At 47.1% G+C, this 27,585-nt stretch overlaps 1 protein-coding gene across 1 annotated transcript in view; it reads right to left on the reverse strand.

Moving 5' to 3' along the window:
- DST (dystonin) overlaps nt 1–27,167 on the reverse strand; it is a 390,037-nt gene extending 362,870 nt beyond the window's left edge. The window contains exon 1 of the mRNA XM_078772579.1: nt 26,951–27,167. Coding sequence (XP_078628705.1) covers nt 26,951–27,167 — 217 coding nt within the window. The remainder of the gene's footprint in view (nt 1–26,950) is intronic.
- Between the last annotated feature and the right edge of the window lie 418 nt (nt 27,168–27,585).

Here is a 27,585-nt window from a genome sequence, read left to right on the forward strand (position 1 = left end):
CTGCTCAAAACCGCCGTCCAGGCCCCAAGCGGCTGTTGGGTGTTGTTGCTGCTGTGGCCGCCGCTTGCTTTACCAGGACTCGTCTGACTCGTCTGGTCCAAACCCTCAACTCAACAACACTCTTGCACGTCTCCCTGTCCAACCACTCTTTCTCTCTTGGTCCAACCACTCTTTCTCTTTCTTGGTCCAACCACTCTTTCTCTTTCTTGGTCCACTCACTCCTCACCACCGACTCCTCTTTCTTGGTCCACTCACTCCTCACCACCGACTCAACGCAACCTGCGCGCGCGCCTTTATAGCGCCTCCGGCGATCAAGCCGCCGGCCTTCAGGACACGCCCATCGGTGTGCTCACCTCGGCCCTGGTTGGTCACACGACCCTCTGGCTCCGCCCTTGATGACGACGGGCGGGCACGCCCCTCTTCCCCGACCCGAGCACATGTTCAATGGTGGTTTTGGAGGGGATGTAATTGGCAATCGAGGCTTGGCAATGACGAAAGGGGTTGTGAAAGGAAATGGAGATTTTGGGGATGGGAATGAAAGGGGATCTATTCTCTTTCACTGGTGCAATGGAGTACTTCAATTAATGGGAGACACAGCCTTACTCTAAAACACAGAATAAGATATAACTATCGAACAGGGGTATTCTATTATTGGCTGACGTGTATGCTTGTGGACTAATTATGGGATGCCCTTTCACCTTTACACAGCTCCGGAGGCAGGGGGCGCAGAATAAACAATAATAATAATTCACACAATCAAAAAAAATATACAGTCCTCATATCCGCAACATTGCACCCTCCTCCTCTTAGGCACGTCCCGGGCCTACAACTTTTATTTAGTGTGACACGTAGGTGTAGTTCCCTCTACTTTTAACCTGACCCTGAGTGCGACAGTTTTAAAACATAAATAAATGTGTCCCGCTGCTCCATTGCGCCCTGCCTAACAGACTTACGCCCACAGTTAACCGAATTGCGGAATGGTCTTCAAACTACACACTGACGGTGGGGAGCATTATTTACAATGACGCTATTTTTATTTACAAAACTAACCCAGGACCTGTGATTGTTCTTTCTGGGGGGGGAGACAGTCTGCTCTGCATCAATGCACCATGAAAGCACCTAAAAACGCACCAATACAAGCACCCTCAAGCACCAATCGGTGCAGTCACCATAGTTCATCAGTGTTCAATGCATGTTCAATAAAAATAAAATCAACAACCCCGAACCCTGCAGGTGATCTCTTGCTCTTCGGCTCCCTCTGCTGGTTATTATTATTTGTTCTTCCAGATGTTGTCATTCTTTCATTTTCTTACTGGCGGCCTATTTGCAATAAAGTGTGCCCAATGTGTCCTTTTTATTTTCTTTTATTTATGGCCCACAGGGCCGACTACGTGTGCTTCACCTGTGTGGCATCGGTGCCCTGTGGCCAAGGTCTGCCAGCAAGATTTCAGGCCCTCATGGCCGGTTCCAGCAGAGGGGCCATGCCCCAACCCATGGGGTCCATCAGTGGTGCTCGGCCACAGGCATGTGGTCCATAATGTGGTGCATCGATGCAGACAGCTGGTTCTGGGAATTTCGGGCGCACAATGGCCGACCCACGCACGCTCCCCTCGGCGCCCAATGGCGCACAGGTCATGTGGGAGACAAAAGAGACAATTGAGCGAGGGGTAAGGTCACAAGGGTACACATCAATAAGGCAATGCAAGGCGAAATGCGTACGGAGGGCGAAGTGAGAAAGCTCGTCCCTACCGTACGTCACCCCCCTGTCACCTACACTACCCTTGCCCTTACCCCATATTTACAAAATCTACCCATTTACAAATTCGTCACTACTGTCACGTCTTCCCCATATTTCTCCTACACCAAATTCGTCTCCACAATCCCTCTACTTCAAAATTTGCCATCACCAAATTCATCATCAATCCTCATAAGGAGGAAGAGAAGAACATCAAGCACAATGTCACACCCACGTCATGATGCGTCTCACAATCCAAAACATTTGCATCAAAAATAATTAAACATGGCATGGTGTGGAGTACCTGTCACCTCAGGTGAGTGGATGCAGATGGTGCGAGGAGATCCTTCATCCTAACTATCCTCTAAATGATTTTAACACACTTTACACTACCCGGGGTCTCTCCCCGCCAATCCATTGGCCAACTTACACTATGGGTTCTAAAAACCAAATTCCCATTGACCAAACTGTGGTGCTTCTCAATTTGGGGTCTCACTCCCCCGATTCATCTCCCGGTGCCCTTGTACAATTTCTGGGCTGTGACGTGTAGCTCTCCCAGCAGGTCTACCCACCTGCACACCTCCACCACTGTAGTTGCCACCCGAGCTTACCTAGCTCCTCACCCTAACCTAACTAACTGGGGAAAGCCCCTCATGGCTCTGTCACCCCACTCGGTGCCCTCTGGCACTGGGCTACCCGGGTCCGTCCTCCGGATCCTCGGGCCCCATCCACAACAACTACCGGCTCCCAGAGCCCACCTGCGGCCTCACCTGGCCGACATCCTCACAGTGGTGGAGCGCCCAACCAACTACACACACTAACAGGCTACACGCCCAGCCATTTCCACAACACTAATGCACCCATCCAAAGACCATTCTTTCACCCGCACCACAGATGCCAATATCCAACCACAATTTACCTGTACCCTCTACCTAACACTTACACTACCCGCCCCGGGTATCCGTGATGGGGGTCCACTCTTCCCCCATTCACACCTTCGCACCATCCACTCCACTCCACTCCACAATTTCCACCATACTCACTCCACGACCATCCATTCCAATACTCCATACCATTTATTCCATACACCTGTCCTCCATTCACCTGTCGTTGCACACCTGTGCAATCATACCTGGTGCCACCTGCACCCTCCTCCTCTTCCTGGACCAGTTGGTCAACACAACACACATCACCATCACTCACTCATACACTGCTCCACACACCTGTTCAGTTGCACACCTGTGCAATCACACCTGTTCAATCCTCAAACACACGGCATCATCTCATCTAACTACTCCCCTCTGAAACTTGCGCTTCCCAGTCGTCCCTTTAAACTATTGCGCTCCCACGTCATTATCATCCACACTAAACTACCTGCGTCCCCACTACAGGTATCCTTGTCACTAACTAACCTTAACGTTACCTAATGTCATCTTCTAGGTCCCTACACACAATATCCTAACCCACCCGGGCTAGTTTTCACTGCCATACACCCCATAAACTATAGCGCATTTGCCCCACCTGTCTGTGAGGGATGGTGGATTTGCCATCCCACCACATCGGGGAGGTCCTACTATCAATTTTGCTCGTCCAAATTCCAACCAATTCAAAAATTTTCCATTTACTGCCAATTCTACCCACTATTATAAATTTCGTATCAAATCACTACCATCATCATCACAGTCCGCTATTTCCTAGCCTCGGTGCGTCATGACATCATTAAACTCGGTTCGTAAAGCCGAGCAATGAATTCGGGTGGTTTGGTCGCCTGCAGGTTGAATCCGTCCGGCTTTCGGTTCACGGGAGGTGGTTTGGTTGGACCGAGGTTCCACGCACCATCTCGGCACGGCACCTTGCGGTCCCGGGCCCGATGGCTCAATCTCCCCCGGTCGGAACCCCGTCCCCACGAGGGGGCACCGTTCTGCTTCCTCCCACTCGCCCTTGAACCGGACCGGTCGCCTGGCCCGACAAGGCCCGGACTCGACCGTGCGGGGCGGGGCCAAGCCCGAATCGGCAACGACGCTTCGAAGAGAAGCGACGCAGCATCGATCCGCGCCGGGCCTCGCACCCAACAAAGCACACCGCGCCCCGAGTGCTCGCATCGGCTATCCGTCGCCCTAACCGCTAACCCGGTTACCGTCGATGCTTCACTTGCATGCTCACACGCATACGCTACCCCTTTCACCCTCACAAAACCCGGCGTTCCAACGCCATCCGTACATTCCACCAACGCACTCCCTGTTACAAACCACACCTCTCGCGCACACTCGCTGCTCGCACACCTCGGTCCACACCTCTCCTCCGTTACGTCCTCCGTAACACTCACCATGGGCGTGCACTCTGGCATCCACCCACTAACGCGCTCAGATGGGCTCTCCCACACTCGCGCCATGACCAACTCAGGTGTGCTTCCTCGCACACCCTCAACCATTCCAAGCGTGCATTCTCGCACCCGCTCCACCACCAACTCACTCCTCGTGTCACACTCCGTACACCCCGACGTGCATTCTCGCTCGCACTCGGTTTCACTCCCACACTTTATAACACACCCACTCGCCGACGCACACTTTTTCCTCACACGCGTGCCATTTCCACTCACACGGGACCCTTTACCAATGCCCGGGTGCCATATCGATCCCAATCGCGCAACAATTCTTTTGTCGCTAAACATCCTCCTGCAAAATCTACCCGCACAATATACAGCACGACTCACCTGGGGGATCCTTTTCTCCACGCGAACCTGCAAACTTCCATTCGGGTTAAGCACAGCATCGTGATGTGAGCAGGGACTTTGTACATAATCCATTTCTCCCTGCAATTCCCGGGCTACCTCCGTCATCTCTTCAATTTTAATTCCCAGCACTGCTTTTTCTTTATTAACCTCGGCGACCGCTGGCTTTAATAAAACACCCTCCTCTACCTCAGCGGTCGCCGGCTTTTCCAAACCCGGGTCGCGATTTCTACCCGTCATTGTACCCGCGCTTTCCTCCGCTTCGCTCAACCAGCGCTTTTCGACCCGCGTTACCTCCTCGTGCACCCCTGGGACCCTCTCGCCCACCATGCGGTCTCTGTCCCTCTGCTCCCTTTCCTCCCTATCGGCCCTCATTCCGTTCATTAATATCGCGTCAATTTGGTTTCCCAATCGCTCCCCCATTCTGTTTTCCATTTTCTCCATTTCCCTGGCTCTTTTTTCGTTGTCGCACTTCGACTCTGCCATGTATTCGCTAAACCGTGCCATGAACTGCTGCATGTCAAACGGCTGCATGTTAAAGCCCGCTGATACAGCGGGCTCGGCTACCGCGCGCTCGTGCGAGGCGCCTTTTTGCGCGCCTGAAACCTCGTGCGCGAGAGCGCCATTTTGTGCGCCTGATACCCCCTCAACCACATTGCCAATGTTCTCCTCCTCTCTTTCATCCACATACATTTCCCCGAGGTCCTGGTTCGATTCTACCCCGTCTATCTCTCCCACCGGCATCCCGTCGCCTTGACCAGCCATGGCGCGATTTCAAAATTCGGGTTTTGTAAAACAAAAGCAATTTCGGTACTTTGTAATTTTGAGCGCGTTAAGCGCGCTTCGGGTCCGATCTCACTTCCTGACACCAATTGTTACGGTAATAACACAATTGGTGTCCAAAATTTGGGCTAAATAAATTTAGTCCCAGGTTCGAATCCCACTCCTGACACCAATTGTTACTGATCGCGGTTTAGGATGTTGTTTGCCGAGCGAAGGCTCCGCGACCGAACAGTTGTTCCCCGACTCACCCGATTCACCCAGAACTTTGGCCGTATCGCACCGCAGCTGCCCAATCTGGAAAACTCTAAAACGACGAAATGCAAAGAGGAAAAGGAATAAGACGAGAAGACGGACAGAAGAGTAATTGGATTTATTATACACACAAGCAAAAAGAAAGCAGTCACGTTTATTTACAACACATAAGACGCAGGTGACACAGTGCAAATACTAGCTTATACAGACTTAATTAACCCAGGGACAGAACAAACAAAACAAACTCACGTACACAAGAAGGGTGGAAAGGCAGGAGGTGGATGGCTGGAGGGAGAGGAAGGTCCAAGGGGGTCCTGCAGCACGATCGGCGCGTTTAGCAGCCGCCGTTCCTTCGCGGCCCTGCTCAAAACCGCCGTCCAGGCCCCAAGCAGCTGTTGGGTGTTGTTGCTGCTGTGGCCGCCGCTTGCTTTGCCAGGACTCGTCTGACTCGTCTGGTCCAAACCCTCAACTCAACAACACTCTTGCACATCTCCCTGTCCAACTACTCTTTCTCTCTTGGTCCAACCACTCTTTCTCTTTCTTGGTCCACTCACTCCTCACCACCGACTCCTCTTTCTTGGTCCACTCACTCCTCACCGACTCCTCAACGCAACCTGCGCGCGCGCCTTTATAGCGCCTCCGGCGATCAAGCCGCCGGCCTTCAGGACACGCCCATCGGTGTGCTCACCTCGGCCCCGGTTGGTCACGCGACCCTCTGGCTCCGCCCTTGATGACGACGGGCGGGCACGCCCCTCTTCCCCGACCCGAGCACATGTTCAATGGTGGTTTTGGAGGGGATGTAATTGGCAATCGAGGCTTGGCAATGACGAAAGGGGTTGTGAAAGGAAATGGAGATTTTGGGGATGGGAATGAAAGGGGATCTATTCTCTTTCACTGGTGCAATGGAGTACTTCAATTAATGGGAGACACAGCCTTACTCTAAAACACAGAATAAGATATAACTATCGAACAGGGGTATTCTATTATATTGGCTGACGTGTATGCTTGTGGACTAATTATGGGATGCCCTTTCACCTTTACACAGCTCCGGAGGCAGGGGGCGCAGAATAAACAATAATAATAATTCACACAATCAAAAAAAATATACAGTCCTCATATCCGCAACAATATATATATATATATATATGTATATATATATATATATATATATATATATATATATATATATATATATATATATATATATATACAGTGCATTCAGAAAGTATTCAGACCACTTCACTTTTTTCACATTTTGTTATGTTGCAGCCTCATGCTGAAATCGTTTAAATTCATTTTTCCCCTCATCAATCTACACTCAATACCCCATAATGACAAAGAGAAAACTATTTTAGAAAGTTTAGCAAATTTATTAAAAAGTAAAAACTGAAATATCACATTGACATAAGTATTCATACCCTTTGCTGTGACACATGAAATTTAGCTCAGGTTCCTCCCATTTCTCTTGATCATCTTTGAGATGTTTCTACACCTTTATTGGTGTCCACCTGTGGTAAATTCAATTGATTGGACATGATTTGTAAAGGCACACACCTGTCTATATAAGGTCTCACAGCTGACAATGCATATCAGAGCAAAAACCAAGCCATGAGGTCGAAGGAACTGCCTGCAGGGCTCAGAGACAGGATTGTGTCGAGGCACAGATCTAGGCAATTCTACAAAAAAATGCTGCTGCATTGAAGGTTCCCAAGAGCACAGTGGTCTCCATAATTCTTAAATGGAAGAAGTTTGGAACAACCAGGACTCTTCCTAGAGCTTGCCGCCCAGCCAAACTGAGCAATCGGGGGAGAAGGGCCTTGGTAAGAGAGGTGACCAAGAACCCGATGGTCATTCTGGCTGAGCTCCAGAAATCCTGTGTGGAGATGGGGAAATTTCCAGAAGGACAACCATCACTGCAACACTCCACCGATCTGGGCTTTATGGCAGAGTGGCCAGACGGAAGCCAAATAGTTCAATCTTGGTTTCATCAGAACACAGAATCTTGTTTCTCACAGTCTGAGAGTCCTTTAGGTGCTTTTTTGCAAACTCCAAGCGGGCTTTCATGTGTCTTTCACTGAGGAGAGGCTTCCGTCTGGCCACTCTGTCATAAAGCCCAGATCGGTGGAGTGTTGCAGTGATTGTTGTCCTTCGGGAAATTTCTCCCATCTCCACACAGGATCTCTGGAGCTCAGCGAGAATGACCATCGGGTTCTTGGTCACCTCTCTTACCAAGGCCCTTCTCCCCCGATTTTTTTTTTTTTTTTTTTTTTGTATACAAGATCGAGGCTCGTGAAAGAGCTAACATGAATCACACAGAAAGACAAACCGACACATAAAACATATAACATGGGGAGCGGTAGACAAGATGGGGCGAGAGGGGGAGGAACACAAACACAACATCTGAGAGCAGGGACATCGAGAGATCTGTGGGAGGGAGAGGGCTTTGGGGGGAGAGCATGGGAAGGGGGGGGGGGGGGGTGGGAGAGGTATAAAACATATGGACACTGCCGGGGCTTCCAGGAAAGAAGTTGGAATTTCAAACAAGGTGGATCTGGGGTGAATTAGTGGGGGTAGAAAAGATCAAGGTTTTGGATGGGGAAAGATAAGAGATGGTGGTGAACAGCTATTTTAAAGACCTGGAGGGAGGAGTGGGATTGAAGGGAGTGTGGGAGTTTGTTCCAGAAGCGGGAGAAAAGAGGAATGAAAGAGTGAAGGTGAGCAGAGAGCCGAGATTTCGGCAGTTTAACCATCAGAGGGTTGCTGGCAGATCTGGTGCGACCTGTAGGAATATTTGGGGGACAAAGCACAGAGAGAGCTGGGGGAGCAAGGCCGGAGAGGAGTCGGTAGAAGACAGAAAGACCACCTACCTGTCTGCGGTGAGTGAGTGAAAGGCCCTCGGAGATAGCTTCATCACGGGAGATTCCAATGATTCTGAAAGCTTTGGTTTCAACAGCGTGAAGCCGAGCTAGGAGTGAGGCAGGAGCACCGGCCCATAAGGGAGAACCGTATTCCATTGAGCTGCGGATGAAAGTCTTGTATGTGGTGAGGAGCTCAGGTGTGCCGAGGAAAGACTTCGCACGATGGAGGATGCCCAGTCGGCGACTGGCTTTGGAGGCCAGCTTGGAAATGTGGTTTTCCCAAGAAAGATCATGGCAGATAGTGAGACACAAAAGCTTGAGCGACAGAACTTCTTGGAGAGGATTGTTGAGAAAGTAGATGGGAGGGTTGTCCAGTCGATCTTTTCGGAGAGACATAGTAAGAGTGTGAGATTTGTCAGGATTTAAAGACATGTTCCACTTGTTTGACCAGTCTGTGATTTTGTCCAGGTCTTCAGAGAGTGAGGAGGCTGCAGACTGCCGATCTGAGGGAAGAGGGATGGAGCGGCAGAGATGGGAGTCATCAGCAAAGAGATAGAGAGGATTTTCCAGAGAGTCAGAGAGATCATTGATAAAGACCAGAAAAAGCACAGGGCCCAGAACACTGCCTTGGGGAACTCCAGCCTGAACAGGAAGGGGAGATGAGAGAAATCCATTCAGGGCCACACGTTGTCTACGACCAGAGAGGAAGTCCGCAAGCCATGCATGGAGATTTCCATGGATACCATAGGAGGAGAGTTTGGTTAGCAGAGCTGGGTGCCAGACCGTATCGAAGGCACGTGATATGTCAAGGGAGACGGCTCTGATTTCCTGTTTGGCATTGAGGACCTCCATCCATTGTTGAGACAGCAGAAGCAGCATGTCCAGAGTAGAATGACCTGGTCTGAATCTAAATTGATGATCAGAGATCAAGCCATTGGAGAAGAGGAAGGATTTGATATCCGAAGCAATGATGGATTCCATGACTTTCCTGATAATTGGGAGCAGGCTGATTGGTTTGGATTGCTCAGTTTGGCCGGGCGGCCAGCTCTAGGAAGAGTCCTTGTTGTTCCAAACTTCTTCCATTTAAGAATTATGGAGGCCACTGTGCTCTTGGGAACCTTCAATGCAGCAGAATTTTATTTGTAGGCTTCCCCAGATCTGTGCCTCGACACAATCCTGTCTCTGAGCCCTGCAGGCAGTTCCTTCGACCTCATGGCTTGGTATTTGCTCTGATATGCATTGTCAGCTGTGAGACCTTATATAGACAGGTGTGTACCTTTCCAAAATCATGTCCAATCAATTTGAATTTACCACAGGTGGACTCCAATAAAGATGTCGAAACATCTCCAAGATGATCAAGAGAAATCAAAGGCACCTGACCTAAATTTCAAGTGTCATAACAAAGGGTATGAATACTTATGTCAATGTGATATTTCAGTTTTTTCTTTTTAATAAATTTGCAAAACTGTCTAAAATCCTGTTTTCTCTTTGTCATTATGGGGTATTGAGTGCAGATTGACGAGGGAAAAAATGAATTTAAACGATTTCAGCATAAGACTGCAACATATCAAAATGTTAAAAAATGTGAAGGGGCCTGAATACTTTCTGAATGCACTGTATGTGTGTATATATATATATATATATATATATATATATATATATATATATATATATATATATATATATATATATATATCTATCTATATATATATATATATATATATATATATATATATATATATATATATATATATATATATATATATATATATGTATATATATATATATATGTATATATATATACATATTGTTACAGACGTGGCTTGGATGTTATTCACCGAGCGGTTTTGGGATGACCACGTCTGCACAAGATTATGCTCGATATTATACCCGAACGTTGACTAGTCGCGCGATGCTGGCTCAATGAAGGCAATAAAGGAAAAGGACACACGGCTGGGTTTCAAATGACACGACACCCAGGGTTCAGTTCTCAAGACCTCCGGAGGAGATTATATTCGTGCGGAAGGTCAGATTACAGGGACGAGAGGTACAACATAGAAAGACAAGCACTTAGACACACTCTTATATTAACCCCGGACAGACGACAGACAAACGGGACAACGGCTGACTCACACGGGGGTTGATGACAGGAAAGCGGGTATCGATGGCTCCAGGTCCTCCTGGGCTCGGGGCAGGGTACAGTACGGTCCGGTCCGGTCCAAAGATGCGGGGAGGTATCGTCGCGCTGGGGGTGGCGGTGGCTTCTCTCTCCAAGCTGAGGCGCATCTGACGTCACATCCGGCGCGGGGCCGCGTATATCCGGCGGGGAGTGACACGCCCTCGGCTCGTTAGCGCCGCCCCGGATGGAATCGGCACGTTGCTTCTCATTGGGTGCGTGGGGGGGTTACTGGCTCCGCCCCTGACGAGGAGCTGACAGCCAGCCCCTTCGGGGTAACGCCGTGGAGCGCATGGTCATGGCGGGTAACCGAGCCGGTGTGAGGACGCACACTCCCCGCCCCTCTGTTGTTGTAGTCGTAGTTGTAGTTGTAATTGTTGTTGTATGGGGAAGAAGATGGGAGGAGGTATGGGAAAGGTCCTAAACTCACTACGGATGCCATATAATCACATTCTGGTGCAACGAAGAGTCATAATTAATGGAAACGAGGCCTTAACTGACATAGATTAAGAATAACTAGGAAGATGTCCGAAAGTTGTCTACGTGTGGTGCGGTGGACCTGGGCACGACATTTAATGGGGGAATAAGGGGAAGGTCGGCTCTACTGATTGTTATTTACATGCAATGGGACTAGGGAATGGGGGATTGGGGAAAGTTGGGGAGTATTGGAGAAAATAGGGGAATATTTACAAGCGGATATGGAGGCCAAATTCCATATTCGCAACATTGCACCCTTCTCTACCCTCGGGGCGTCACGACCCGATAAATTTTTACCTACTTTAGTGTGGCACGCAATGTAGTTCCCTCTACTATTAACTCTACCCTGAGTGCGACAGTTTTACAGATATTCACAAATGAGTAAATATGTCCCCCTGCGACGTTGCACCCTTCTCCTCACAGAAACACACCCACAGGATAACCGAAGCCGGAAAGAATTCGCAAACTAAACATACAGCCGGTAGGGAGCATTATTTACACGACTACGCTGCTATTTACACTACGATCCAGGACCTGTTTTTGGAGGAACACATGCAGATGTTATGCATAGAGAGAGCGCGCTTGCCAGCATCGATACACCAACCCACGAGTGCTCTGTGGCCGACGGCCTTTAATAACGTGCAGAGCACCCTTCCCAAGCATCAACAGCACCACCCCACCACCAATCGGTGCAGTCACCATTGTTCATTGGAATAAAAATAAATTCGACAACCCCTAACCCTGCAGGTGTCTCTTGCTCTTCTTGTGGCCTTCAGTGGTGTTAATTAACAGTGGTTCACCTTTATGGCATAGGTGCCACGTTGACCCATAGGTCCATCCCCGGGTGGTGCTTGGCCGCAAACGAACTGCGGTCCATTGTGGGTGGCCACAAACATTGCGGTCCATATGGTGTATCGATCCCGGCAGCAAACAGCGAAAGTGCAGGCCCACAACTGCGCAGCCAGCACCTCTCTCTCCTCTCTCTCTACCCCAAAGCCAGATCCTCGGAGGTGGGAGACAAAAGAAGCAGACAAGTGAGTAAGGTGGTAAGGGCGCAAAAGTGCACGCAATGTAAGGTGATGCACACTGGGGGCACATGGGAACCAGGTGAGACAGGTACGTTCCTATCGTACGCCCCCCCCCCCCACCAGGTAACCTACATGGCCCCTCCCTTACCCCTTACTGTATCCACAAAACACAACACTACCCATAAACATCTACTTTACAAATCAACAAACATCCCTACTGTCTTCCCCGTTCCTCCCATAAACCAAATTCATCTTCTCTCCCTCCTAACCAATCAAATTTGCCATTTTCAACTCTCATCAAAATTTGCCATTACCAACTGCACATCAAAATTTGCCATTACCAATTGCACATCAAAATTTCAACAAATTAAAAATTTGCCAATCACTACCCATCATCTGCCAATCACTACTGCCAATCCCTTGCCAATCATCAAATTTTGTTTTTCTCTAATTTTGGGTCCAAAACACTAACCTCATCACCCAGTCTACTCACTACTGCCTCTCGGTGCGCCAATTCCTGTCCAAAGCCCGGCTTCGTAAAGCCAAGCCATGGATGCTGGTTGTTTTGTGCCGGCGGCTGGATGCGTCCGGCATTCGGGACAGGGACGGGGGCTTACCCGGGCCGAGATCCCACGCACCCCCTCGGCGTGGAGCCATCCAATGTCCCGATCTCGACCTGCCGGCACGTCTCCACAAAACGTGGTCGCCATAACGACCCTTCCTATCCAGCCGCCCGCTCCGCCTAGTGGAGCACAGACGCGGCCGTTCAAAGCGAGGCCCAGCACGCACCGAGGGCCCGATTCGGCTATAAGTCGTTCTAAACTCTATCCCGTCTAACGTCGATGCTTCACCTGGACGCTTACACCCCGCAGCCCGTTCCTTGCTCACACATCCAGCCGTGCCCATGCTCCTCGTACCTTTCCTTACACACCCAGGTACACTCATTCCACTCACAGCCTTGGTCACACACCTGACCACCGAACATTTTGGCACACATTCGTTGCTCGCACACCTCACCAATACACCGCTTCGCGCCCCCTCCTCGGTCACCTCCTCTGTGACAATCACAGGTGTGCCCTCATTCGCACACCCAACCACGTGCCTCACCACCAACTCCAGCGTGCATTCCCACTCACGCTCTACCATTCCAGGTGTGCATCCTTCTATTCCAGGTGTACATCCTCGCTCACCTGTCACAACTAACTCACGCTCCATGTCACTCTCACTACTTTCACCTCCATTCCTGACAGCGCACTCACCCTTACTCTTGACAGCGCACTCTTTCCCCATGCACCTGTCCGTCACACACCTTTCTCGCGCACACTCTCCCGTTACACCCTCTGTAACACTCACCACAGGTGGACACTCTTCCTTACTTCTGACAGCGCACTCTTTCCTCATGCACCTGTCCGTCACACACCTTTCTCACGCACACTCTCCCGTCACACCCTCTGTAACACTCACCACACCACGCTTCCATGTGCTCCCTCGCACACGCGCTACGACCGACTCACTCTCGCCAGCACCCTCACTCCTTGGCACGCACTTTTTCCTCACACACCCCAGAGTCGGACTTTCTCGCACACCTCCTCTTTCGCACACCAGACCTGTCGCACACTTCACCAACGGCCTCTCACGAACACCCGGGTCTATCTCGACCCCCAAGCCTCTTAAATCACCTGGCGCATCATACGCACGACCATATTGGTCACCACTTACACCGGGTCCTCTTCCTCTTCGCTTCTCCTCCATCACCTGCGAATCCCTCATCCGGTTAATGAGCACATCATCACGATCCAAACACAGACTTTGGACCAATTCTTTTATCTCCTCTTTTATTTCTTTCTTATCCCCTCTCCGTCGCTTCTTAATTTCGCTCATCCCTTCTTCCACTTCTTCTAATTTGTGCTTCACCTCTTTTATTCCCCGGTACGTCTCCTCAAGCTCGTCCTCCGACCTCCTCACTCACACCTCTTCTGATCTCTTCTCCCATCACTTGCATCTCCTGCCCAGATGCCACCCTCATCTGCTCCATTTCCTCCCTGTGAGCATCCAGTTTGGTTTCTACCCCCATTCTGACCCCCTCTATCTGCTGCCCCATTTGGTTAACTTCCCTTTCCGCTTGGTCCCTCATGTCCCTTAATTTGCCTTCCATGGTGTTTTCTAACCCCTCTAACCCATTTTTCACTCCCTCTATCTGATTCTCCTGGGCAGCCATTCTATTTTCTACCCCCGTCATTGTACCCGTGCTTTCCTCCGCTTCGCTCAACCAGCGCTTTTCGACCCGCGTTACTTCCTTGTGCACCCCTGGGACCCTTTCGCCCAACTTGCGGTCTCTGTCCCTCTGCTCCCTTTCCTTCCTATCGGCCCTCATTCCGTTTATTGTTGCTTCGATTTGCTCACTCTGAGCCTCCATTTTATTACTCAACCGCTCACTATTAGCCCTCATTCCCATCATTATTCTGCTTACCATTTCTTCATTATTCTTGTCCATAAGGGCCTTCATTTGCATAAAAAAAAGGTTCAAATCCATCGGCGGCGCTGCCACGGTCGCTGGCGCGGTGATCAGCGAGGCGCCATTTTGCGCGCCCGCTTCTTCGTGCGTGACGGCGCTATTTTGCGAACCTGCCGCCCTCACTGCTTCGCTCTCCTCCTGTCCCTCATTTTGGTCCTGGATCGACCCTACCTCACTCTCCTTTACCGGACCCCAGCTGTCTTGATCCGCCATAGCGCGACTTTCAAAATTCGGTTTTTTTTTTTATTTTCGTAAAACAAATTCAAATTTCGCCGTTATAATTTCGCGCGGGAAACGCGCTCCGAATCGATTCGGTCGAGCGCCGTACGCGCTCCGGCTCGATTTTCCCTCCCAAAATTTGGGCCTAACTAATTTAGTCCCGGGTTCGAATTCCACTCCTCGACACCAATTGTTACAGACGTGGCTTGGATGTTATTCACCGAGCGGTTTTGGGATGACCACGTCTGCACAAGATTATGCTCGATATTATACCCGAACGTTGACTAGTCGCGCGATGCTGGCTCAATGAAGGCAATAAAGGAAAAGGACACACGGCTGGGTTTCAAATGACACGACACCCAGGGTTCAGTTCTCAAGACCTCCGGAGGAGATTATATTCGTGCGGAAGGTCAGATTACAGGGACGAGAGGTACAACATAGAAAGACAAGCACTTAGACACACTCTTATATTAACCCCGGACAGACGACAGACAAACGGGACAACGGCTGACTCACACGGGGGTTGATGACAGGAAAGCGGGTATCGATGGCTCCAGGTCCTCCTGGGCTCGGGGCAGGGTACAGTACGGTCCGGTCCGGTCCAAAGATGCGGGGAGGTATCGTCGCGCTGGGGGTGGCGGTGGCTTCTCTCTCCAAGCTGAGGCGCATCTGACGTCACATCCGGCGCGGGGCCGCGTATATCCGGCGGGGAGTGACACGCCCTCGGCTCGTTAGCGCCGCCCCGGATGGAATCGGCACGTTGCTTCTCATTGGGTGCGTGGGGGGGTTACTGGCTCCGCCCCTGACGAGGAGCTGACAGCCAGCCCCTTCGGGGTAACGCCGTGGAGCGCATGGTCATGGCGGGTAACCGAGCCGGTGTGAGGACGCACACTCCCCGCCCCTCTGTTGTTGTAGTCGTAGTTGTAGTTGTAATTGTTGTTGTATGGGGAAGAAGATGGGAGGAGGTATGGGAAAGGTCCTAAACTCACTACGGATGCCATATAATCACATTCTGGTGCAACGAAGAGTCATAATTAATGGAAACGAGGCCTTAACTGACATAGATTAAGAATAACTAGGAAGATGTCCGAAAGTTGTCTACGTGTGGTGCGGTGGACCTGGGCACGACATTTAATGGGGGAATAAGGGGAAGGTCGGCTCTACTGATTGTTATTTACATGCAATGGGACTAGGGAATGGGGGATTGGGGAAAGTTGGGGAGTATTGGAGAAAATAGGGGAATATTTACAAGCGGATATGGAGGCCAAATTCCATATTCGCAACAATATATATACATATACATATATATATATATATATATATATATATATATATATATATATATATATATATATATATTGTGACGTGCTCCTCCCCGAACCCCTGGTCACGGTGTCCCTCCGAGCCCCGAGAGGAGTCACGTCAGAAAAATGTGTTATTCCGTATGTCAAAGATCAATGGTGAGGCCATAACCAATTGTTACTCACAAACAAATATTGTATTAAGATCACATAAGAATAACAGTACAACAATAATAATAATCAAAAGTACAATCAATATATCCTATGATGGTACCATCAGTTTCATAATATGTAACACACTGTGCTCCAAGTGAGTGAAACCAGAACATTCCCAATGTCTCTTTCCCAACCTCAAACCCAAATTCATTCCGGTTTCGAGCCGAAGTCGATTCGCTCCAGCGATCGCCAGAACGATGTCCAATCGAGACCAGAATCCCGTGCGGATGGCAAGTACAGTCACACTGCCCAAAGCTGCACAAAGGCGCCCTCAAGGCGACTGGGAAATCACACCCTCGGGTATGGACTTTCACGGCTCACAGTCGGCGAACCGCAAATTAATCTTCAAAAGCCACGGTGCACACACACACACCAGATACGTCTGAAAGCGGTGAAAACGGCTGACGAAGCAAAGAAACCTTGCTCGATGCGCGAAGCGCACGAGTCAAAATGGCTTGGCATGGGCTCTAACCCGTTCGTGAGACATAACGGCCCGACGATAATTCTCCTCAGAATCCACCGCCAAAAATCTGACACGCAGGTTGATCGGTCACAGCGATGACCACTCTGTCGCAGGGATCCCTTTCATGGGAAACCCAAAAGTTCGCTAGTGACTCCCGTTCGACAACGTTCGCTTCAGAACTCGGAGCAGCTCGGCTTTCTTCTCCGACTCACTCGCTCCGCACTCTTTTCCTTCTTCTTCCTCCTCTTTGTCGTCCGATTCCCAATCCGGTTTCCTGTTTCTTTTGACATTAACTTTTTTACCTTTTGAAAACAGTTCATGAACAATAAACCTTTTGAAAACAATAATAGTACATGGAATCAGAAATATTTACAGTGGATGAAAACCACCACAAAGGAAGTGACGAATCCGTAACACTTCCCCCCCCTCAAGAAAGAAAGTTTGAACACAGTGAAAACTTTCTTTGCAGGCAAAACTCCTCCAACAAACAAAAGTAAAACTCACACCAAAATCATCAATTCACGTGAGCAACAATAATCAACATTTCGCAAAAATAAAGCAACAAAACTTCCAAACAACCTACAAAAATTTCCAAAGTTAGCTCACTCTGGACAAAGCATCAGCAACGACATTGTCCCTGCCCTTTACATGCTCAATTTCCAAGTTGAACTCCTGCAAAGCCAAACTCCATCTAATCAATCTCTGATTTTTATTTTCCATTTTTTTGAATGAAGGTTAAGGGGTTGTGATCCAAAATCCAAAGTCAAGCAAATCTATAGCACTTTTTTAGGGAGGCCGAGCTGAGAGACAGGTTTCATGGTGGTTGGGTGGTGAGGCCTGGAAGTATTCACTACATGGACGCCTTTAGGAATGTGGAGTTCATGGTTAATCCGTGTAGGAATCTTGGCTCGGCTGCTCCGCAGCATTCATTGCTTCAAACTCTTCCTAACTTTCATAATAATCACGGTTGGAGCGCTTGTCGCTGTAGTCACGTGAATAGCTGTCTCCTTCTCGGCCACTACCCTGCTAATCATCCCTTCGGGAGCTGCAGTAACTCTGGGAGCCTCCATAGTAATCTCAACTGCAGCCACCACCAAAACTACTACTCCCACCCCGGGAGCCATAGCCACCCCTGAAACTACCTCCACGTTTTCCTCCTCTGTAGCCCCCTTGACGCCCATGGCCTGCCTTCTCCACTGTTATGGTCTGACCATCCAAATCCTTGCCATTCAAAGCCTTTTCTGCATCTTTGGCATTCTTTGTGTTTTAAAACGTGACAAAGCCAAATCCTCTCAACTTTTGCATCTCCCTGGCTTTTATCAGCAACACTTCCAAGAGTCGTCCATATTTGCCGAAGACAGTCCAGAACATCTTCCCTTGTGTTGAAGTTCAGTCCACCCACAAAGAGCTTGCCAACATTGCCTCCATCCCTGACTTGTGTGTGCTGACACTTAGTTTCAGGGTACTTGACAAGAAGTGTCTGTGCAAAGCGTGACGTCAGTACCTTCCTCTTCTCTTCAGAGCGCTTCCTACCCATAGCACGAGTCGTGGCACAGGATGGAAAACTACCTGGAATCTCCTGCTCTAACTTTGCAGTGTTATTTTCCATACTCGGCTTTTCAACAAACATTGGATTACCAGAAACTCGACCACTGGCCAAATCATTCCCGATAACAAAAGAGACTCCATCTACAGGAAGAGTGGCTTGTAAACCTATGGTGACCGGTCCTGACACCAAATCAGACTTTAAATGGATGACATGAAGTGGAGCTTTAACATAGCCACCAACCGCCTGTAAAAGAACACTAACACCAGTTGCCGTCTTCTCTGACAATGGCAAAATGCCTTCCAGCATCAAAGATTGATGTGCTCCTGTGTCCCTCAATACCCTATCAGGTCTCTGGTTAGTCAAGTCTCCATCCAGTGACACAAACCCCTCTGAAATAAAAGGCTTGTAACCCACTTGAACAAGGTCATTCTGTGATGCCGTAACCTTGGCATGGGGACCTTCACAAGGCACTGTCCTCCAAGGACGATTTCTCGCATTTGCCAATGCATTCGGAGTTGTACTAGTCTGACTCCGCTCCTGATTTTTCCTTTCCAGGGCATAACATTGGGACATCAAGTGTCCAGGTTTCTTGCAAAAAGCACAAGTAGGCCCGGAGGAAAAACTCGTGGTCTGCCTCGAGCCCCCCGGAAGATAAGTCTGTCTTGGAACTGTAGTCTTCTGATCCCTAAAAGTCGCTGTATCAGATTTGTCCTCATAGTCATCACTAGGCCGCCCCCATGAATATTCGTTCTCCGCACCGGATGTACCATAACTCCCCTGGCGAACTCTAGGCGGGAACTTAGGTTTGTGGAACCCCATCCTGTGTGTCAAGGCATAGTCATCTGCCACGGTTGCTGCCTCATACAACTCTGGTAATTTCTTTTCCTCCAGATGTACTTTAATGTCCTCGTGGACACACTATTTGAATTCCTCCACCAAGATCAATTGTCGCAACAGTTCGAAGTCTTTCCCAATCCCTTTTGAATCACACCACCGATCAAACATGGTTTCCTTCATTCTGGCAAAATCCACATGGGTCTCACTCTCCCTCTTCCTGGCATTCCGGAATTTTTGCCGGTAAGCTTCAGGGACCAATTCATAGGCTTTGAGAATGGCTTTCTTCACTTCCTCATAATCTGTACATTTGTCAATCGGTAAAGCCGAAAATATATCTTGCACTTTACCCACCAGAACACTTTGCACTAACATAGTCAAGGACCGCACAGGCCATTTTCGCATTTGAGCCACTTTCTCAAAATGTAAAAAAAAAAACTTGGCTACCTCCTTTTCATTGAAGGGTGGAACCAGCCTCACATGCCTACTAACATCCCAGGTGTTCTGACTAGTTGTCGAACTAGCAGGCATGGATACGACTTCTCTCCGTTCTCCCATTAATTCCAGCTCCTTGAGTTTAACTTCCTTCTGATACTCCATGTCACGTTCCTTTAACTCCCTTTCGTCTCTCCTTTCCTCTGCTCTTTCCTTTTCTCTTCTTTCTTCGAGTTCCCTTTCAGTTCTCCTTTCCTCGGCTTCTCGTTCCTGTTCTACTCTTTTTTTCCTCGAGTTCTCGTTCCTGTGCTACTCTTCTTTCCAAGAGTTCTCTTTCAGCACTCCTTTCCTCTGCTCTTCTCTCCTCGGCTTTCCATTCCAACTCTTTTAACCTTTCCTGGCTCTGCAGTTGCATCTCCATTTTCCGAGGCTCCACATTTTCTTTTTCCTCGGGTAACCAATCCAAGGCTACCTCTCTCTGTCCATGTTCCCTGTCCCACCAGAGATTCTACCACCAATGTCTGCATCTCTGCTTTCTTCATATGAGCTCGGACCTCCAAGTTACAATGTTTGGCCAATATCAAGAGTTCCGATCTTTTTAATGCTAGGAACTGTGCCTCATTAGGGGACGCTGCAAACTTTTCTGTGTCAAATACCATGGTGAATATTAGTTAGCACCTGTTAACCTTCACACAAAAATTTCCAAATTTTTCAAAAAATTTGGGAATGTTAGAAAAATTCCAAATTTTGGAATTCTGGGAATGTTAGGGAATTCTATCCCAGACGAAAGTTATCTGGTAATTTATCCCGGACGAGGATCCCAATTTCGAGCCCCCGAGCCATTTGGACGAGCCCCCAATTTCTGTTACGTGCTCCTCCCCGACCCCCTGGTCACGGTGTACCTCCGAGCCCCGAGAGGAGTCACGGCAGAAAAATGTGTTATTCCGTATGTCAAAGATCAATGGTGAAGCCACACCAATTGTTACTCACAAACAAATATTGTATTAAGATCACACAAGAATAACAAAAAAAAAAAAAAAAAAACACCTTTAGAGGCCATTTTTCCCGCAAGCGGGGGTTGGCCTTTTTCGGGGACCGTGGTAGTTGTTGTTTTTTTTGGTCCCCTTTTTGAAGCAATGTTTTACGGCCGGATGCCCTTCCTGCCGCCAACCCTGTTTGTCGCCTTTTTACGACACACAGGGAATTACCAGTGAACTGGTACTCAATTTGCCGACCTCGGAAGGATGACAGGCTGAGTCAATCCCCCTGACGTTAATTCAGCGATCGATCGGGATTCGAACCCAGGATCCTTGGATCCTAAGCTGGCACCCTAGCCGCTAGCCCAACACCAGGCTAGCCCAACATCACCACACAAGAATAACAGTACAACAATAATAGTAATCAAAAGTACAATCAATATATCCTATGATGGTACCATCAGTTTCGTAATATATAACTCACTGTGCTCCAAGTGAGTGAAACCAGAACATTCCCAATGTCTTTCCCGGCCTCAAACCCAGGTTGATTCCGGTTTCAAGCCGAAGTCGATTCGCTCCAGCGATCGCCAGAACGATGTCCAATCGAGACCAGAATCCCGTGTGGATGGCAAGTACAGTCACACAGCCCAAAGTTGCACAAAGGGGCCCTCAAGACGACTGGGAAGTCACACCCTCGGGTATGGACTTTCACGGCTCACAGTTGGCGAACCGCAAATTAATCTTCAAAAGCCACGGTGCACACACACACACCAGATACGTCTGAAAGCGGTGAAAATGGCTGACGAAGCAAAGAAACCTTGCTCGACGCGCAAGTCAAAATAGCCGACGACCCGTTCGTGAGACGTAATGGCCCGACGATAATTCTCCTCGGAAACCACCGCCAAAAACCTGACATGCAGGTTGATCGGTCACAGCGATGACCACTCTGTCGCAGGGATCCCTTTCCCGGGAAACCTGAAAGTTCGCTAGTGACTCCTGTTCGACAACGTTCGCTTCAGAACTCAGAGCAGCTTGGCTTTCTTCTCCGACTCACTCGCTCCGCCCTCTTTTCCTTCTTCTTCCTCTTCGTCGTCCGGTTCCCGATCCGGTTTCCTGATCCGGTTTCCTGTTTCTTTTAACATTAACTTTTTTACCTTTTGAAAACAGTTCATGAACAATAAACCTTTTGAAAACAATAATAGTACATGGAATCAGAAATATTTACAGTGGATGAAAACCACCACAACGGAAGTGACGAATCCGTAACTATATATATATATATATATATATATATATATATATATACATATATATATATATATATATATATATATATACATATATATATATATATATATATACATATATATATATATATATATATACATATATATATATATATATATACATATATATATATATACATATATATACATATATATACACATATATATACATATATATACATATATATATATATATATATATATATATATATATATATATATATATATATATACATATATATATATATACATATACATATATATATATATATATATATATATATATATATATATATATATATATACATATATATATATATACATATACATATATATATATATATATATATATATATATATATATATATATATATATATACATATATATATATATATATATACATATATATATATATATATATATATATATATACATATATATATATATATATGGTAATACATTGGGGTGGTTTGGGATTATACATTTTTAAAGAAAAAAAAATAAAAAAAATTAAATAAAGAAAGGCACTTCCAACCAGAAAGTAACGAACTATTCTGCAAATTTGAGCAAATAAGCAAGAGCAGACCCGGTGTCGGGCGCCATTTCACCGCATCACATCAGACTTCCCCAGGGCAATAGATTCTATAGGCCTGAGTAATTTGAAATTCAGGCTTTCAAAATCAGGCATTTAAATTCAGGCAAAATGGGAAAACGTCAAGGGGTGTGAATATTTCTCAAGGAAAATATATATACACACATCAGTCACAGTACGACTCCAAACTGAGTGATGAGAGTGCTGGAATCGAGTCCCATACAGCCCTTGCTGCATGGTGCCAGGTAGTTTCACTCACAGTTTGGAGTCGCACTGTAATTGGTTTATAACGGAAAGATTTCACAATCATAAGTGGATGGAAATGTGCTGCACTACCGGTCAAAAGTTTTAGAACACCTCCATTTTTCCAGTTTTTATTGAAATTGATGCAGTTTAATGTCTCAATGTTCTCTGGAAATTAAGCATAGAACAAATAAAAAATTGGAGGTAAAAAAGAAATCATAGAATCATTTTGTTTAACAAAATTTAATTTAAATTTTTGACTCAGCAAAGTAGCCACCTTTTGCAGATACAACCGCCGAACACACTCGTGGCATTCTTTCTACAATGGAAATCAAATATTGTTCGGAAAGTTCTTCCCAACACTGTTGCAGAAGTTCTCACAAATGTGTTGCACTTGTAGGTTGCTTTGCTTTCACCCTTCTGTCCAGTTCATCCCAAACCAGCTCGATAGGGTTTAAGTCTGGAGACTGTGCTGGCCATTCCATTATTTGAAGCCTACCGTCTTGTTCTTTTCCTCGAAGGTAGTTTTGACATAGCCTGGAGGTGTGTTTAGGGTCATTATATTGCTGTAGCATGAACCCATGACCAACTAGGCGTATACCAGAGGGTATTGCATTGCGCTGCAAAATGCTGTGATAGCCCTTTTGGTTCAGGGTGCCAGTCACTCTGTGCAAGTCGCCGACTCTGGATCCAGCAAAAGAGCCCCCAGGCCATCACGCTTCCTCCTCCATGTTTGACAGTTGGTGTCACACACTGAGGAACCATCCTTTTGCCTACTCGACGGCGTATAAAAACCTGCGTGATCCAAATATTTCAAATTTTGATTTATCGGTCCATAAGACCTTCTTCCAGTCTTCAGTAGTCCACTGGCGGTGCTTCATGGCCCAGGCAAGCCTCTTTTTCTTATTTTGCCATCTTAGCAATGGCTTTCTTACTGCCACTCGACCTGTCAAACCTGCAGCTCAACGTCTTCTCTTCACAGCTGAAACTGAGACTTCCTTACTTCGACCAGTGTTAAGCTGTGCTTGAAGCTGTTGTCCTGTGAGCCGCCTATCACGCAAGCTGTTGACTCTCAGAAACTTGTCTTCTGATTCTGTTGTGGCTTTGGGTCTGCCAGACCTCTTCCTGTCAGAGTTTTCTCCAGTTTCCAATATCCTACTTCCTGCAGTGCAATATTGTCCAAATGATGCTTCGGATGGTGTAATAACAGTCTGTTCCAATACTGCTTTTATACAGACAGGGGGTTTGTAATGAAGTAATCAGCAGAGGTTGGGACACCTATAGAAATTGTTTGCATCAACTTTCAAGGCTTAATTTACTTACATTGCTGCAGAACAGCTGTAAGTTGTTAACCCATTACTTGTTCCCTGAAGAAGGCCTTTTTTTTTTTACAACATAACTGTGCAATTTACATTATTTTCCCGTTTTGCTAACCTAAACTTTTTTTTTTTAACCTCGAGCAGTTTACTGCTTCCCTTTGTACCATTTCAGGTTATTCACTGGACATTCAACTGCGTAAATTTCAATAAAAACTGGAAAAATTGAGGTGTTCTAAAACTTTGGACCAGTAGTGTATGTTGCCCTGATGATGCCCAAAAAAGGGTGAAACCAGTCGGTAACTGCACACTGTACATTCACTTATGACAGCATTATTCACTTGTGACAGCATCTGACACTAAATTGCATTTAACATCTTTGTAATTAGCGCTGCGAGAGAGCTCTTGCGGGAGCCGCAGACAAAGCGTGCGTTGTGGCGGTGACGTCATGGCATTCGTCTCAGAATGGAGAACAGCCTTATTTAACATAGATCATCATCCTGTTGGAACGTAAATCTTTGCCAGAGTCTAAGGTCTTTAGTGTTCCGAGGCAGGTTCTCCTCATGGATTTGCCAGCTCCATTCATTGTTCCCTCTATCCCTGCAAATCTCCCTGTCACTGCCACTGAAAAGCATCACCATGGAATGATGCTCCCACCACCATGCTTCACGGTCGGGATGGTGTTAGATGGGTGATGAGCTGTGCTTGGTTTCCGCCAGATGTAAAGTAGTGCTTTGCATTCAGGCCAAATATTTTTATTCGTCTCATCAGACCACATATTATTTTGCCTCATGCTCTCAGAGTCTTTCACATGCCTTTTTGTAATCTCCAGGCATGCTGTCATGTGCCTTTTTCTCAGGAGTGACTTCCGTATGGCCAATCTCCCATAAAGCCTAGATTTGTGAAGTGTTGCAGAGACTGTTGTCCTTCTGGCAGGCTCTGCCGTCTCAGACAAGGAACTCTGTAGTTCTGTCAGTAGTCATTGGGTTCATCGTCACCTCCCTGACCAAGGTCCTTCTTGCCCGGTGGCTCAGTTTGGTTGGATGGCCAGCTGTAGGAAGAGTCTGGGTAGTTCCATATTCTTTCCATTTCCTAATGATGGAACTTTCAACACTCTAGAAATTGTTTTCTACCCTTCCCCAGATGTATGCTTCCTCACAATTCTATGCTGGAGTTCTACAAACAGTTCCTTGGACTTAATGGTCGAGTTTCTACTCTGACATGCACTGTCAACTGTGGGACCTTATATAGAAAAGTGTGTTTCTTTCTAAATCATATCCAATCAAATGAATTGGTCACAGGTGGACTCCAATTAAGTTGTAGAGATATCTCAAGGATGGTCAAAGGAAATTTGCTCGTCTCAATCTTAACAAGTCATGAGTCATGTCAGTTTTATCGTCGAATCACTAGTCTAACCTGGTCCATTTATCCTAGTAGTAGGCAATCCCACCCTCAGGGTGACGGTACCCTTCTTGGCCCACCTTGGTTGAGCAATGTGCTGTGGCACAGTTTTGGAAATTTACTTTATAATATTTGTCATTTTTAAAAGAAATTTTATTAATCACAACATATACTCCACAAGATAAAGGAAGATGATTTGTAATACCGGCTACCACCAAAGGCGGCACTATTTCCACCACATCTCAATTTAGCCGTTTTGGTGACATCCACATATGCTCCATTATAAGCAAGAAGATACACTTATCAAAAGATGTTGAAAATGAGTGCAGAAACAATGGGGCATCTGTCTGTAAAAATATCAACATCCAAATTATTATATTTATTAATTTCATCCGAGCTGATATGACAACGTATTAATGACACATGAGCCTTGTGTTGGCTTAACGGTTAGGGTGCTGGCTTGGGATCCTCGTATCCTGAGTTCGCAATCCCATCCCAGTCAATCATTGCATTAACGCCAGGAGGGTTGACTCAGCCTGTCATCCTTCCAAGGTCGGCAAATTGAGTACCAGCTCACTGGTAATTGGGGCACTGCATCAGCACTACAAATGCGCTTCCAGAAAGAATGATGCAACCAGCAGCCACAGGCTGCATACGAAACAACAACAATGACATGGAGTGAAACACAACTTTATTTAAAGATATTTTCAAGATCCAAAATGAAAGAATCTGCAACGTTTTGCTTCTTTTGATGTCATTAGAATAAAAGCATACGAAGTAAACACAAAGGTGAAATAGGGGTTAAGAATAGTTTAACAAACATTAAAATACAAATAACCAGTAAAGAATCGAATACCCACCTTGTGGAATACTAAGAAACGAAAAAGGAAGAAGAAGGAGGTAATACTACTTACCCTATTCAGGGGCGGATCCAGAAATTTCAAGACGGGGGGATGCATGAAACTACAGCGCTGGGGGGGGGATAAAGGGGGTTCTGGGGGTCCTCCCCCAGGAAATTTTTAAAAATTGATCGTCAGAAACGGCATTTCGTGCGTTCTTGGAAGTTTCTGCAGTTCCTTGCGTTCTTCCCTGGTCCAACAGTTCAGCAGATTCGCACCCCCTGCACCCTCATCCTGGATCGAAGGGGGGGGGTGTGCACCCCCTGCACCCCTCCCCCCCCTGGATCCGCCCCTGCCTATTTCAATACTTCAGATACAAAATAAACAAGAAGCAGCAGAGGATCATCAGTGCCGATGAAGGGAAACTTTAGAAGGAAGATCAGGTGCTACACTTTCATATCTATGGTCTTAATCATCCTGTCATGGCTAAAACAGAAGTATCACATCCAAGGCAAAGTGAGCAGATGGAAACCCACATGACTTTTCCATCACTCCCCATGGAGCAATGAATCAGATGTTTGTATACATTCGGGAACTCACGAGTCATATGAATTGTCTCAGATTTAAATCAAGACCTCAGGGTGAACTCCAACAATGGGCAAAGAAAGGTCAGTCTGGTGCCCGCGCATATTTTTTACATCAAGGGGCATCAGCGCCACCTACCTGCAATACGGAGTATCGCCCGCTCTGCTGGATCCAGCACCGACTCATCCGGACGGCGCTTTCCGCGTTGGTGTCGTGGCAGATTCCAGGGCAAGGTGTCTCCACGCATGGCCAGTGAGTCGGACTTCACACTCAAACGGTCTTCGTCATCTACGAGTCCTGCGAGGTCATTTTCGTCTCCGATTTCGGAAAAAAGGCCCAGGTCAGAGGAGGACATGGACCGCTGGAAGAGGCGGCTGGATACCTGCAGGCAGGGATGAAGGAGTTTGTGTGCAATGAGCTTCTTTAAAGTTCAAGGCTATAATCATGTAGTTGCAGAAATCACAACTTTAGCAATTTCCAAAATGGACAGGGAATTCTCAATATGCATTCCACAATCTTTGGAACCACTTATTTATTACATACACACATGTTTCACTAAAATCCTCCATAGACATCATGTACACATCAGTCCAAACCTCCCTTCATGTGTAAATAATAAATAAATGGACCATTTTAAAAAGATTATTATATTAACATCGTTAAGGTATTTAACAACTGGATACTTACAGTATTGATTAATTAAGGTTACCAAAATGGCAATCAAGTGCAGCATATGTCATAAAGGTGATCAACCCAAATGTTATACCCATTCC

This window comes from Myxine glutinosa, chromosome 2 (assembly GCF_964187855.1).
Source record: "Myxine glutinosa chromosome 2, kmMyxGlut1.1, whole genome shotgun sequence".
NCBI lineage: Eukaryota > Metazoa > Chordata > Myxini > Myxiniformes > Myxinidae > Myxine > Myxine glutinosa.